Consider the following 15,196-nt stretch of genomic DNA (forward strand, 5'->3'; position numbering starts at 1 on the left):
TACTGGCGGCTGTATATATGTATGGGGGAGGCACAGCACTGGCGGCTGTATATATGGGGAAGGCACAGCACTGGGGGCTGTATATAAGGGGAGGGACAGCACTGGGGGCTGTATATATGGGGGAGGGACAGCACTGGGGGCTGTATATATATGGGGAAGGCACAGCACTGGGGGCTGTATATATATGGGGAAGGCACAGCACTGGGGGCTGTATATATATGGGGGAGGCACAGCACTGGGGGCTGTATATATGGGGGAGGGACAGCACTGGGGGCTATATATATGGGGGAGGCACAGCACTGGGGGCTATATATATGGGGGAGGCACAGCACTGGGGGCAATATATATGGGGGAGGCACAGCACTGAGGGTTATATATGGGGGAGGGACAACACTGGGGGCTATATGGGGGAGGCTCAACACTGGGGGCTACATATATGGGGGAGGCACAACACTGGGGGCTATATATATATGGGGAGGCACAACACTTGGGGCTATATATATATGGGGGAGGGGCTATATATATATGGGGGAGGGACAACACTTGGGGCTATATATATGGGGGAGGGAAAAAACTGGGGGCTATATATATGGGGAGGGACAACACTGGGAGCTATATATATGGGGGAGGGACAACACTGGGGGCTGCCTATGGGGGAGGGAAAACACTGGGGGCTGCCTATGGGGGAGGGACAACACTGGAGACTGCCTATGGGGGAGGGAAAACACTGAGCGCTGCCTATGGGGGAGGGACAACACTGGGCGCTGCCTATGGGGAAGGCACAACACTGGGTGCTGCCTATGGGGGAGGCACAACACTGGGTGCTGCCTATGGGGAAGGCACAACACTGGGTGCTGCCTATGGGGGAGGGACAATACTGGGGGCCATTTGTAAGGGGAACAACACTGGGCACTGCCTATGGAGGAGGGACAACACTGGGGGCCATTTGTAAGGGGAACAACACAGGGGGCAATCTATAAGGAGGACGTCACAGAGGAGGCATCTATAAGGGTAACTACACTGCGGGATGTATATAATAGGGCATGCACAGAGGGGGGGTATCTATTTTAGTGGACTAAACAGAGGGGTCATCTATAAGGGGACTACACAGAGGGGGCCATATACTACAGGGCAGGGATAGGGAACCTTGGCTCTCCAGCTGTTTAAAAACTACAGCTTTAGCTTTGACTGTCTACACATGATGGGAGTTGTAGTTTTGCAACAGCTGGAGAGCCGAGGTTCCCTACCTCTGGTATAGGGGATGCACAGAGGTTGTCATCTACTGTAAACAAAGAGGGGCTCTCTACTATAGTAGATGCACCCAGGGCCATCTATGTGGAAGACTAAACAAGGGACTATCTATAAGGAGCCAGGGCTACCCACTGAAAGAGGGCTTAAAGGGGCCATTGCAGATGTGCAGTGTGTATAGAGATGAGGATGGTGCCAGAGTGAGGAGCCTAATATGTCTGTCTGGCAGATTCTGTGGATTCGTGGCTCGGAGAAGTTCTCATAATGGTCCAGGACAGATTGAGAAGAAGATGAAAAGGGAAGAACTCCGATCAGAGGAGAAGTCCCCTGTGAGTCACTAAATATATTTGCACTGTAATTTATATGTAGTACAGACCCTGTGTAGAGCTGGGTGTGTTGACGGCGTAGTCGTCGGTTGAGGGGGGGGCCCAAATTAAAAGTTTGCTATAGGGCCCAGCCATTTCTAGTTACGCCCCTGACTATGGTGTATTTTATACTTTTATACAATAATTGTAATAAATCCTGAATGTGTGATCACGCCCTTAGTGAACTGTATAATCAACTGATAAAATATTAGTGAGCCAAGATAACCATACAAATTCAAGTAGAAATCAATTCATCACCCATTATTCAATGTACATACCCAATTACATAGAAAGGTCCTTGTTACACACTTTCATGCCTTAAGATTAGAGATGAGCGAATTTACAGTAATATCCAGGTGAATCGTTTCACTATCTCTGCAATCCACTCATCAGCCTGCTGCCATTTACCTGACTGCCGCTCCTCCCAGGTGCTGGGAAAAGCTGGATCCAGTCCTGGGAAAGTGGGAGAAGTTTCCCAGGACTGGATCCAGCTTTTCCCAGCACCTGGGGAGGAGCGGCAGAAGGCAGCCGGCTGATAAGCAGATTGCAGAAATAACAAAGCACTTTGCTTCGATAGTACTGTAAATTCACCCAACTCTCCTTCTGATACATCTTCCAGTCTAGTAAGTCTCCTAAAAAGTAGACAGGAAGCCGCGGCGCCGAGCATGTAATGTATGCTCCGGGCGGCAGGCTGCGGGGGGTTGAAGGGGCTGGGTTACATACTCACAGCAGAATGAAAATTCCGCTGCAGGTATGTAACCCCATTGAACTTCACACTACATGGATTCGCAGCAGATTTCGCTGCAAACTCGCAGCGTTAAATCCGCTGCGAATCCAGTACATGTGAAGCTACCTTTAGGGTAGCTTCACACATACCATATCGCAGCGGATTTTGTGCTGCCGATCCGCAGCATATTTGATCTAAATAACTAAACAGCATCAAATCATGGATACAAAATACATAGAAGTATATAACTGGAGAGAGGAACAGATGTCAGTGAGGTATATATGTAACTCTATGCACAAATAATATTAGATCACGGTGCTTAAAATATTAGCACCCTGAAAGGACACCCAGTGTAAGGCATGCACTAGTAATATATAATTTATGACCTCCTATACACGCTGGGCCAGCCCAAAGGGCAATAAACACTAGTGTGTGCATTGGAAAAAAAAATATTAACCACTACAATGCCCAATAAAAAGTAAGGGTAAGTTAAAGGGGTTATCCAGCGCTACAAAAACATGGCCACTTTCCCCCTACTGTTGTCTCCAGTTTGGGTGGGGTTTTGAAACTCAGTTCCATTGAAGTAAATGGAGCTTAATTGCAAACCACACCTGAACTGGAGACAACAGTAGGGGGAAAAGTGACCATGTTTTTGTAGCGCTGGATAACCCCTTTAAGGCCCAGTTCCCACTGAGCAAAAGTAGCGGAATTCCGTGACGGAATATTTTTTATCCCAGGTTTGTATCATATATTAAATTGGTCTAAATAAAAAATTATATATATTTTCTACTTATGTATAGTTTTTGCAATTTTTTTCTTTGGTTGCCATTTATATTTTGGATTGCAAACGTATGATTTTGTGGCAGACTTTTCTCTGTCTTGGGTTTCTTCTAATTATTAATAAAGTAAAATAAAATATGATTTGGTTGCTATCTGGAATACATTGAATACACTTAGTAAACATCCATAGTGCAGGGAGAAGATGTGAACCAGAGATTGTAATATAAGACAAGGTGGGCACCACTAATGTGACCAAATAATTGAGTGGGTGCAGCTAACAACCCTATGATCAATAAATCAAAATACAAAAGAGAGGACAGAGGAATATAGGGTATAGTAAGTCAAGCGCACTCCTGTAATCTTATAATTAAATAGCTTTATTATCACCGGCTAAAAAGAATAAAAACACCTAAAATCAGAAAACGTCAGCAACTTATGGTACAGGGTGTGCTATACTGCTACAAGAACAAGCTCAATAAGAAAATAAGGTGGGATTATGTATGAAAATGAAATATGTAAAACAGTACTATATACTGTAATCAACACATGCACAAATGATGATCATACCACCAGAAATACAGCCGTGCCTCTCTGGAGCTACATCATTCAGCATTGGGATTACACAGCAATGGGGAGTGGTTACAGCCTGGGAACTGTGACTAGTTGAGGGAGAGACATCACCCACATGACTGGTGGCTTTATAATTCATATATCATACACTACAGTTGGATGAAAAAGTGAGTAAATTGTTTAGAATTCCTGAATTTCTGCCAATAAAATGAGGTCCCCAGAACATCATCATTGTAACCCGGAACCCTAATGATTGTACACTTTGTCAAGTTAAATATTTCTCCACATTTATTCATTTAGGACACTTGCCTCGTCCTCCTGATATGCTGCTCTTTTCCTACCATTGTTGACAGCTCGTTGTCTAGGTTACCGACCACCACTCTACTCTTAAAGCAATGGTCCAGCTGATGTGTATATATAGCTATAATTCAGATTTATAGAGATATAGGGGGAGATTTATGAAAGGGTGTAAATATACACCTGGTGTTAACTGCCCACAGCAACCAATTACAGCTCAGCTTTCAGCTCTGGTAAAATTATAAGAGGAGCTGTGATTGGTTGCTGTGGGCAGTTTACACCAGGTGTATATTTACACCCTTTCGTAAATCTCCCCCATAGTGTGTGTGTGTGTGTGTGTATATATATATATATATATATATATATATATATATTTTTTTTTTTTTTTAATTTATTTGTGCTTTGGATTACGAGCATAATTCTTCCGGGACCGCGCTTGTAATCCAAATCCACTCTTAAACCATTGATATGCAGACAATTGGTTCCACAATAACATGTGGAACATGTAAAACAAATGAAACAAACATTTAGAAACAGCTGGATATGTCATATTATAAGTTACTGTACAGTACAGCAATCAGCATGTGGTGTATAATGTATAGTAAGGGCATAAACCTGAAAACACAGCAGCAGTTTGTAGGTACAGGATGGAACTGCAGATCCCCATAATGCAGTAGTGTAGTACAACAGGCTCTGTGTGGTCACATGACAGCAATGGGGAAGGGGGGGGGTTCAGCATGGACCAATCAGGAAGTGAGAATCACAGAGCTGTGCAGGAGAACGGAGACAGAAACTTTATATACAGAAGTTTGTATGTGCAGGCAGATTATAGCAGTACTGTGTATAGCTGAGAGTAAGTGTAGGCAGATTATAGCAGCATTGTGTATAGCTGAGTGTGAGTGCAGGCACATTATAGCAGTACTGTGTATAGCTGAGAGTAAGTGTAGGCAGATTATAGCAGCATTGTGTATAGCTGAGTGTGAGTGCAGGCACATTATAGCAGTACTGTGTATAGCTGAGAGTAAGTGTAGGCAGATTATAGCAGCATTGTGTATAGCTGAGTGTGAGTGCAGGCACATTATAGCAGGAATGGAGAGGATGGGAAACACAAGGGCGGGCAGATATTGCAGGGAGCATGAAGGAATAAGCAGGACATATGTGGGCACTTTATAGAAGCACTCTCTGAGGAAAGAGGAGTTACAGCTATGAAGAGATTGCCTCCACAGTCCTGTCCCCTGATGTAAGCCCCAGCTTGAAGTGGATCTGCTATGATTTGGAAGGTGAGGGAGTCTCCCTGGGTCAGAGTACAGTGCTGTAGACCCCGCTATGCATACCATGCCCCTCCTCCCCTCGCCCCACCACCCAGTACAGGGAGCTCTTAAACCAAAGCAATGCTCTTAAACCAAGTCACAACTTTAAAAAACTGTGAGCTCTTCATGCTAAATGCTCTCAATCCAAGTTACTCTTAAACCAAGGTACCAATGTATATGCTGTATAACATATATATGTATACCATCTTTAAGTATACACCAACCATACTATGGTTTTAGAGCAGAGCAGTGGTTGATAACCTAGCCAATGAGCTGTCAACTATGGGATGGAATGAACAGACCAGTTTGGTAACTTAATGTAATAGCAATAATATATATCTTGAGGAGCCCTTCAAGTTTAACTGTTAGTTGAGATGAGACTATCCCTTTAAGTCCAGTCATTTAGCATTGGCAAGTCACTGGAAAGTTTTTTTTTTTTTTGTTTTTTTTTATATATATATAATTTTTGCCATAATCACACTATAAATATAACACATAAAATCTCAAATATCTCATCGTGTAAGCTCATCTTTATTTACAGAAATAAAGTGCAGATGGCGTACAACACCCCGGATATGAGTATAAGGCTCAATGTGTAATTCTACAGACAAGACATAAGTAGAGCAACTCTATTCCAGAACCGGCAGGTGGCGCTGTCGGCATTCACAAAGATTACTAACACACCCACTTGGCCTCACGGCCTTCACCACTACATGGTACATTCCAACACCCGCCTGAAGACAGACAACCAGCCGTATGTCAGTTACTGCCATAGATTCACTATTTTAATTCACGTCGCAATAATAAACTTCTACTTTTACGGAACAAAACGCCAAACAAATGAGCGTCGTTATCCCGACGTCCCCCCCGTGTCACGAGTTGGTCTGTTCTGAACCCGGAAGTGCTGAGGAAGAAGTTATTTCAAAGTGGAGTTTTGCCCTTTCTTCCGCCCTCACGTGTGAATGGATCGCCTGTTGCGCGCCTGCTCATGAATATGCAGATTGTATGCTAATGAGGCCCGGGCAGCGTGTACTGCAGGGGGAGGCCAGCGCTCACAGGGCACAGCGCCGGGTACAGGACGGAGCCGGGGCCCCCACAGCCTGACAACGCGGGATTACCGGACTAGGAAACCGCAGCGTGTGCCGAGCCGCCCGCAGCTTCATTGCCTTCCCAGCCAGGCCTCTGGGGAGAGTGAGCCGGCGGCATGGATCCTCCAGCCGGGGGAGGAGGCGGCGGCTATGGAGGGGGACCTCCAGCTAACAGCAAGAGCTCCAAGGACAAGAAGAAGATGAAGAACCCGGAGGAAGGAGGAGGAGGAGGAGGAGGAGAAAAGTCCAAGAAATTTGTAAGTTTCCCAGAGTCCTGATGACAGGGACTTAATGGAACCCTCCTTTAAGGGGGCTCCTTCCCTAGTGGGCGGGGCCTGACCACCCCAGGACCCAGTGGACGTACGGGGATCCCCAGACTACCTATCAGGGGCTGGATATGTGATGGGGGGCTCTGAAACATTGCCCAAAAGTTCTACAACTTCCCCCCATAGATGTCAATGAAGATGTCAGTCAGCTGTCACTCAGTGACATCTCTGGGGGCAGCTGTCATGTGACTGCCACATCTTGGGGGATGTTCACACCTTCAGGTTTTTTAATAATTGACTTGTAAAGCCAGGAATGGATGAGGATAGAGGAGACGTCTTAGTCTCCTGCGGCCGCTATGTATATTCTGGTCCTGGCGGACTCTCTTAGGGGTATAGTCACACGCTGCCGATATTCAGAAACCGGTTTGTTTTGGTGCAGAGATTTTCTGCGTTGTGTAAACGCTCCCTTACAGGGGTTACAGCGGCCGCACCTATAGAGGATACATGGACGTGCGACAGCTGCAATCCGACTACTTTACCACATTGCCATAAAGCGCAGCTCTCTGTTGTTCTGCGGGAGCGGTGTTATACGACGACTATTACAAATCCAGATTTGATCACTTTAGCCACTTCGGTGATCAGTAGGGTAGGATCGGTGATGTCACTATACGGGGGGGGGGGGGGGGGCGGAGGTCTGGACCCCATACAGCAGGGGTACTCAACAACTTTTAGTGAAGGTCTATTGTCGGGTGAAGGTCCGAGCTGAACATCAGTAGGAAACGTGTTTTGTTACTTTGTCACAAACGTTCAACTATTTACATACAGAATTGCTGCTTATTAGCGGGAAAATTGGCATTTTTTTCTCTCTCACCAGGCCTTTGATATTAGGTACAAAGGGGGTGACTGCCCTGGTAGTATATAGCCCCCCTGTTGCTCCCCCAGTAGTGTATAGCCCCCCCTGTGCGCTCTCCTTCAGTAGTATATAGCCCCCTGTTGCTCCCCCAGTAGTATATAGCCCCCCTGTGCGCTCTCCCCCTGTAGTATATAGCCCCCTGTGAGCTCCCCCCAGTAGTTTATAGCCTCCCCGTGCGCTCTCCCCCTGTAGAATATAGCCCCCTGTGAGCTCCCCCCCCCGTAGTATATAGCCCCCCTGTGCGCTCTCCCCCTGTAGTATATAGCCCCCTGTGAGCTCCCCCCAGTAGTATATAGCCCCCCTGTGCTCTCCCCCTGTAGTATATAGCCCCCTGTGAGCTCCCCCCAGTAGTATATAGCCCCCGTGAGCTCCCCCCAAGTAGTATATAGCCCCCCTGTGAGCTCCCCCCTGTAGTATATAGCCCCCTGTGAGCTCCCCCTGTAGTATATAGCCCCCCCATGCGCTGTCCCCCTGTAGTATATAGCCCCCTGTGAGCTCCCCCCAGTAGTATATAGCGCTCCTGTGCTCTCCCCCCAGTAGTATATAGCCCCCCTTGTGCTTTCCCCCTGTAGTATATAGCCCCTGTGAGGTCCCCCCTGTAGTATATAACCCCCTGTGCGCTCCCCCCAGTAGTATATAGCCCCCTCAGTAGTATATAGCCCCCTGTGAGGTGCCCCCTGTGAGGTCCCCCCTGTAGTATATAGTCCACCTGTGCGCTCTCCCCTTGTAGATGCCCCCCAGACAGAAAAAAAAAATAACAAAAACAACTCACCTAGCACCTCGTTTGCCGCTGCGGCTGTCTTCGTCTCTTCCCGTCGGTCCGGCCCCCGGCTGATACGCGCTCTGTAGGGATGTCCCAGGGATTCCCCAGCAGAGCGCGCATCAGTGACCTCAGCGTACGCCGCCGGCCTGCACTTCCGGGAAGGACAGGCCGGCAGCGTACACTGAGGTCTGTGGTGCGCGCTCTGCTGGGGAATCCCCGGGACATCCCCAGAGAGCGCGTATCAGCCGGGGGCCGGACCGACACTGCCCCCAGCCCCACAGGCGTACTGACATCTAAGGACAGTACGCCTATGGGGCGGGAGGCAGTGCGGTGGGGAGCGGGACGGACCGGATCCGGGGCGGTTAGGTGGTCTGACCAGGGGTACGGTCAGCTGGCCTCCGCGGTCCGGGTTCGGACCGCGGTCCGCCAGTTGAGGACCCCTGCCATACAGTATCAACACAAAGTTTTGTAGCATTATCAGATGACCAGGTATGAGCGGCTCAGCTTTCTGTGGTGTGATCTGAGGTCACCAGTGGCAGTGATGCCCTCCTGGTGCTGTCAGTGAGATGACAGGGGCTGCCAGGCGCCCCCTCTACCCTCCGGGGCACATCACTGTCATGGTGTCACTTCTCTCCTATAGAAGGAGCGTGCTCTGTGTGTAGCTGCTCGTCATAGGACAGTACCTGTGTGTGATAAATCTGACATGACCACAACCATTTCAGAGAACGTGAACAGCCAATACAACCAAAGAAAATGAATGGAGTATGCATTTACCCGACTGCTGCTCCATTCACGTGACATGGGATTGCTGTAGAGAAGGGGAACCTTTGGCCCTCCAGCTGTTGCAAAACTACAATTCCCATCATGCCTGGACAGCCTTCGGCTGTCCAGGCATGATGGGAATTGTAGTTTTGCAACAGCTGGAGGGCCGAAGGTTCCCTATCCCTGCAGTAGAGATAGGTGATAAGTTATAATCATAGAGAGGAGAGAAAAAATATAGGCAAGAGGCGGCACCTCCTCGTATGATACCGTGGACAAATTGGTAAACATAGGTGTGTGAAGTCAAGGCTCACCTTTCAGCCCTTTGGGTTTTGTCCCTATCACCCCAAATTGTGGGCTATAGATGAATCCAGTTTAAAGGGGTTATCCAACGCTACAAAAACATGGCCACTTTTCTTGTCTCCAGTTCAGGTGTGGTTTGCAATTAAGCTCCATTTACATCAATGGAACTGAGTCCCAAACCCCACCCAATCTGGAGACGAGAGGGGAAAAAGTGGCCGTGTTTTTGTAGCGCTGGATAACTGCTGTCTTGAGTAGGCTGAGGGGCTGTAGAAAGCTAGCTGCAAGGACTAGAAACAGGATACTGTCTTAAAGGGGCCCGTGTAGGCATAAAACCAGAAAATAAAAAATGGGGTGGCTAAAAAAAAATTAAAAAAAAAGCCGCACTCACTAAACGTTATAAATGTCGCTAGTCACTTTTAAGTTATAATCATGGGATGACACCTTAACATGGGCACTGTCACAAAAAGACAAAAACAAAAAAAGACTTATCTCTAGAGATGAGCGAACCTCGAGAATGCTGGAGTCCATCCGAACCCGAACTTTCGGCATTTGATTAGCGGTGGCTGCTGAACTTGGATAAAGCCCTAAGGCTATGTGGAAATCATGGATATAGTCATTGGCTGTATCCATGTTTTCCAGACAACCTTAGAGCTTTATCCAAGTTCAGCAGCCACCGCTAATCAAATACCGAACGTTCGGGTTCGGATCGACTCCCTAATGCTCGAGGTTCGCTCATCTCTATTTATCTCGTCAAAAGTTTTGATCAGTGCTGAGACCCCCAGTGATCGCTAGATGTAGCTGAGAAGAGGGCGCACTAAGCACCTTCTCTCCCAGCTGGTCACGCTCCTATAGAAAGTCACTGGGACAGTCTCCTGCTCCACACAAGCAGCGCACCCGCCTTTCATACTAGCAGATGCTTAGACCATCACTGATCCAAACTTTTGATGTGTCTTTACTACTTGTCAAAAGTTTCTTGTAGTGGCAGGGACTCTTCAATGCCCAAAGAAGCCGTAGCCTTCTAGGTACTAAATGTGTGTGAATGAATGAGTGGGAATACATGCTGCAGTTCACACTGTGGACTGTAGTGAGTAGCGGTGATGGAAATGCAGGACGCCAATAAGCCCCATCTGTGATTTTGGTCAATAGAGGAAAATACACGGCAGGAGATCCTCGGACATTCTATGTATTCCACAATGTATTGTTCCTCTGTCAGAAAAATACATGATGTGAACATGACCTTAAAGGAACACATTAAGCAAAGTATGATATGGGATTCAAAAAACACTAAAGGGAGAATCCCTGTGTCATGTTCCGCCTCCTTAAGCTCTACTGTGGGTATTACACACTGCATTAGTTTTGCTTAGGGTTCCTTTAAGTATTTATGTGAGAGCAGTTTATATATGCAGTGTATATATAGGACTTGCGCTCATATGCCTGTGTGTGACAGTATCCTTCCCTACTGACAAAGGTGACTGGCGGGAGGGGGATTGAGGGATAACATGGTTTGGGATAGGTGCCAGTCAACGTCACTTTCCCAAAATAGACGGAGATGGCAGAAAGAGAGACGCTGTAATACTTGGTGTGTGTGCACGGGAACTGGTTCTTCTAGTTTCCCACACTTGTTATATTTAAAGGCGATGTTGCAATGTTAGGCCTGTGGGAATATTCTGTCCTCAGAAAGGCGATGTGTGATGTTTTAAAAATGGGCCCAGACAAGGCTTTATGTACTCGCTATATGAGGCCACCTCTCCTTTCCCTATGGTGACAGTGGATGCAGCATGGAATTGGTGAACCCTGTGGATGTGCAGTTTCCTGCATTGGGGGGCAGGGGGATATGAGGGCAATGTATGGTGCTAAACACTGGCACAATGCTTCATGCTTAGGGTTATTGGGTGTTCCAGAGGTTGGACACTTGTCTATAAAGCGATTGCATATCTTAAGGCTCCTATACACGTTCACAAGGCCGGTGACAGCGACCGGGTTACCTGTGCAAGAGTCGGGACCCACAGCCCTTCTAGGGGACCAGAGAGGAAGGGGGGCCCAGTGCTCTAATGTTCAGCCGCTTACTGTACTGCAGGATGAGCTGGCTGAACATCAGGAGACATAGAAGACAGAGCAAGGGTGAAGGACCTGATCACATGACCCGAAGGTGCTTAACCTTACAGTGTGGAGAGGGAGAAGACAGCATGCTGCGTGTATGTGTTTATATTAGTCAGTGTGTGTGTGTGTGTTAGCGATGGCTCAAGTGTGTGTATGATGGGTGCATAGTGGATGGATGGTTGAGGGACCCGCTGAGACTCTGTCGCCCAGTGGCCCACAGAAACCTGGAGTCGGCCCTGCACCTTCAATAACTGTTGGGTGAACAATAGGATATTATAAAATAGGGGATAGCTAGTGAATCGGTGGGGGTCTCAGTCTGACAAATATGGTGTAACTTTACACCACAAGCAGGTATTTTAAGCAATTTGTGACTCCACCATTGCAGCTCCCGCTGAGTCCACTGGTTCTTGCATTGTACAAGTCTCTTCATGCAGTGGAGCTGCAGCAGCTTCCTAATGTGACCTCAGATTCCTCAGTGTTGTGACTGCGCTGAGAGTCACGTCCATTACGTAGGATCACTGAGCATTGCTGGAGCCTGGAACTTGTCCAAGAAGGCAATTATACCTATTCTGCGCCTGCCTTGTTTTTCACGCCTGTCACAATATAAGAATAGCCTCCGGTAGCGGGTCAGTGTTAGGGATTATTGATTCAGTGCATACCTGTAGGGTTATTGTCTGAGCTCTCGTATCCATTGATATTATTATTCGTGGCTCACGTAGAAGCTGTTTTCCAGTTCTGCACCTTTCTTATTCTAGTTTTACGCCTTTCTTACGGTAATATTCGACAAAGCGATTAATAAAAAAGGATTGCAAACGAGCGATTTTGGGAACAACCTGGAATCGTTCACCGTTACACTCAGAACAATAGGCATTAGGTACTATTGTAATTATGATCATTATTACGGTCGTTTACTCCTTCTGATCCCATCGTTCATCCCAGATCAATGAACGATGTGTATATACACCAAATGATTAGTGAACAATGATTTTATGGTCAGCTTAAAAGATGCGATCAACGACACACAAATGATTTTTCAATCGTTACCTGCAGACACACGGAAGCTTATCGTTTAAATTTGATCAGTATTACAATTTCTGTGCGATAATTGTTCCGTGTAAAAGGGCCCTTATACATGACTGGACATGCTGTGATCACCAAGGTAGCTAGGAGTCGGCCCATGCATCCTGGACATAGGGGAGAGGATGGGTTCTGTGACTACCCCAAAGTAGAGGGAACCTGTTGGACCTACTGTGTGACAAGGGGGTCTGGGACTATTTTAGAAGCAAAGGTGACCTTTTCTGACCACTGTGTGAGGAGTGAGGTGCTGTGACTACTCTGGAATTAAAGGGGACCTGCTGGGACTACTCTGGAAGTGAAGGGGCTTGCTTCAACAACTGAGAAAGTTTGGGGAGACTCGGTTCCCACAGCATTCAGTTTCCAAACTTATTCTGACAACAAAAGAATTAAAGGTGTACTCTGGGCTGGGGTCCTTTTCTGTGCACATCCGGGGAGCGGGTGAATATAGAAGGCGCCAGTCACTTAGTTCCGGCGCCGGGTCCCGGATTGCGCCTCCCCGTTCTCCCGTCCTGCTGCCGCTTTCTGGTCTGAGCTGCCGCTTGAGACGTGGCGTCTCAAGGCAGCTCAGCCAATTAGCGGTGGTAGCGGGGTCCCTCTTCGTCCGCTGAATGTCTGAGCTGCCTTGAGACGTCACGTTTCAAGCCGCAGCTCAGACCAGGCAGCAGCAGTGGGACGGGAGAATGGGTCGGCGCAATCTGGGACCTGGCGCTGGAACCCGGGCCTTCTGTATCCACCCCCTCCCCGGCCGTGCGCAGAAAAGGACCCCAGCCTGGAGTACCCCTTTAAATTGTGCCGTACACAGTTTTGGGGATGTATTCACATATTGTAAACCATTACAGCACCATGGCAAGCCTTCATGTTATACGGGCTCTCTATGTTGTTATTTTACTGTAGTGTCCCATCTCTGCCCACATTATTATTTTACCGTAGTGCCCCATCTCTGCCCACATTATGCCCACAAGTCATTTAAGGAATTATCCAGGCTTAGAAAAACATGGCTGCTTTCTTTTAGAAACAGCACATCTTGTCTTATTTGGGTGTGCTTTTACAACTCTAGTACTATTTAAGGAAAGGTCTGGCCAGGGGCAGCGGGAATGTAAAAAAACTACACCAACTCACCTCGCCCCATGCCTCTACAGCATTTGATTGCCACTCCAGGTTCTTCAGAAGAGCCAAAGTCACAGCCCAGCTGATGGACTGGCCGCGGACCAGCGCTGATCTTGCTGGCACTTATTTGCATCCTTGCTCGGCCCCATGTGGGGCCATGTAAAAGGACCCTCGGGGTATGTTCACACTGAGTAATTTAGACGGAGTTCCATGGTGAATTTTCCGCCGCAGAATTTCGCCTGCCTCAGTGTCTCTATGGGATGGCTCGCTTGCCTCCGCTCCTGCCGCTCTTTGCTCATAGAATTCAAGTGAACAAGGATAGCTATGCTAGGCCTGATTCACACGTCTGTGAGCTGGCTGTATATCTAGATCTGAACTTTAGAGGACTCCTTGCATCATAATTTATGATACTCGGTGCTCCGGAACAGTTAAACAAGACGCTACTATACTGACACAGCCATATCAGTTCAGTAGTATATAGCTGTAACCTTTCGGGAGCTCATTGCATCATAATGAATTATGATGCAGGGAGTCCCATTAGAGGTGAAGAGTACTGTCCATTATATACAGCCAGCCTACGAACCGTCATGGACGTGTGAACCAAGACTCAGATGTGGAACGCTAAGAACTGGTTACACTAAGGATATTTTCACACTGAGTAGTATAGGCGGAATTCCGCGGCGGACATGTCAACTCTTTGAGCGCAGAGAGGAAGAAGCGGAGACGTGCGAGCCATCCCATAGACACTGAGGCAAGCCGGCATTCTTCTATGACCTGCACGTGTTCAGCCTCTAATATTCGGGTTTTAGTAAACCAAACTATCATGTCCAAATAAAAACTGATTTACGTGTGGCAAATGACAGTCTGTAGCTGACCACATTCTGGCCATAGAAGTAAATGGTGTCCATGCTCAGTAGTAGTCTTAATATAGTGAGAAACTAAAGCACACAGTATTAGATTAGTTCTGTAAAGGGACACCGTATAGTGGTTGCTTGTCTGTGTACCGATGCCTCTTTCCTCTGGGGGTGAATTCCTTCTATCCTCTGATAACCATTCGCATAGGTGGGTTGTCGTATGATGTACTTCTTAGTTTCAGCGTGAGAATCATCCGATAATTATTTGTGATGGGTGAAGTGCTTTCTCCATGGCAACAGAACCTCACGTACCGGCAGGAACGAACTCGTCCCCTATTCATCCCGAGTCTAAGTTAACCTTGGTTCATAAACTGAAGGCAATAATTCTGTGGGTTATTTATACCGGTGGTGGTGATGCAGAATAGGTTCAACCTCAATGTGATGATCACGTTGCATGGTGTGCAGAGATCTATGTATATACCTCATCACCATACCGTGTTGGAGTCTTCACACAGTAATTTACATCATTTACGCTTTCGCTAGTGCATTGGCTCCACTATCGGAGATGCAAAGCCCCTATGTTATGGAAATCGGGTATATTCAGCAGTTGTGAAAAATTCTGCAATAAGCAAATATACCCATCGGCATGGGTATTAGGGTCCTATTACT

The 15,196-nt window shown here is 47.3% G+C and overlaps 1 protein-coding gene across 3 annotated transcripts in view; it reads left to right on the forward strand.

The window, feature by feature from the left end:
* Positions 1 to 6,274: 6,274 nt before the first annotated feature.
* The window catches only part of DIAPH1 (diaphanous related formin 1), a 194,604-nt gene continuing 185,682 nt past the window's right edge, over positions 6,275 to 15,196 (forward strand). Inside the window, exon 1 of one of the 3 annotated variants that reach the window (XM_069969239.1) lies at positions 6,275 to 6,642. In XM_069969239.1, coding sequence (XP_069825340.1) covers positions 6,502 to 6,642 — 141 coding nt within the window. In that variant the 5' untranslated portion in view covers positions 6,275 to 6,501. The remainder of the gene's footprint in view (positions 6,643 to 15,196) is intronic. The other 2 variants (XM_069969237.1, XM_069969238.1) reach the window with 2 other exon arrangements.

This window comes from Dendropsophus ebraccatus, chromosome 1 (assembly GCF_027789765.1).
Source record: "Dendropsophus ebraccatus isolate aDenEbr1 chromosome 1, aDenEbr1.pat, whole genome shotgun sequence".
Classification (NCBI taxonomy): Eukaryota; Metazoa; Chordata; class Amphibia; order Anura; family Hylidae; genus Dendropsophus; species Dendropsophus ebraccatus.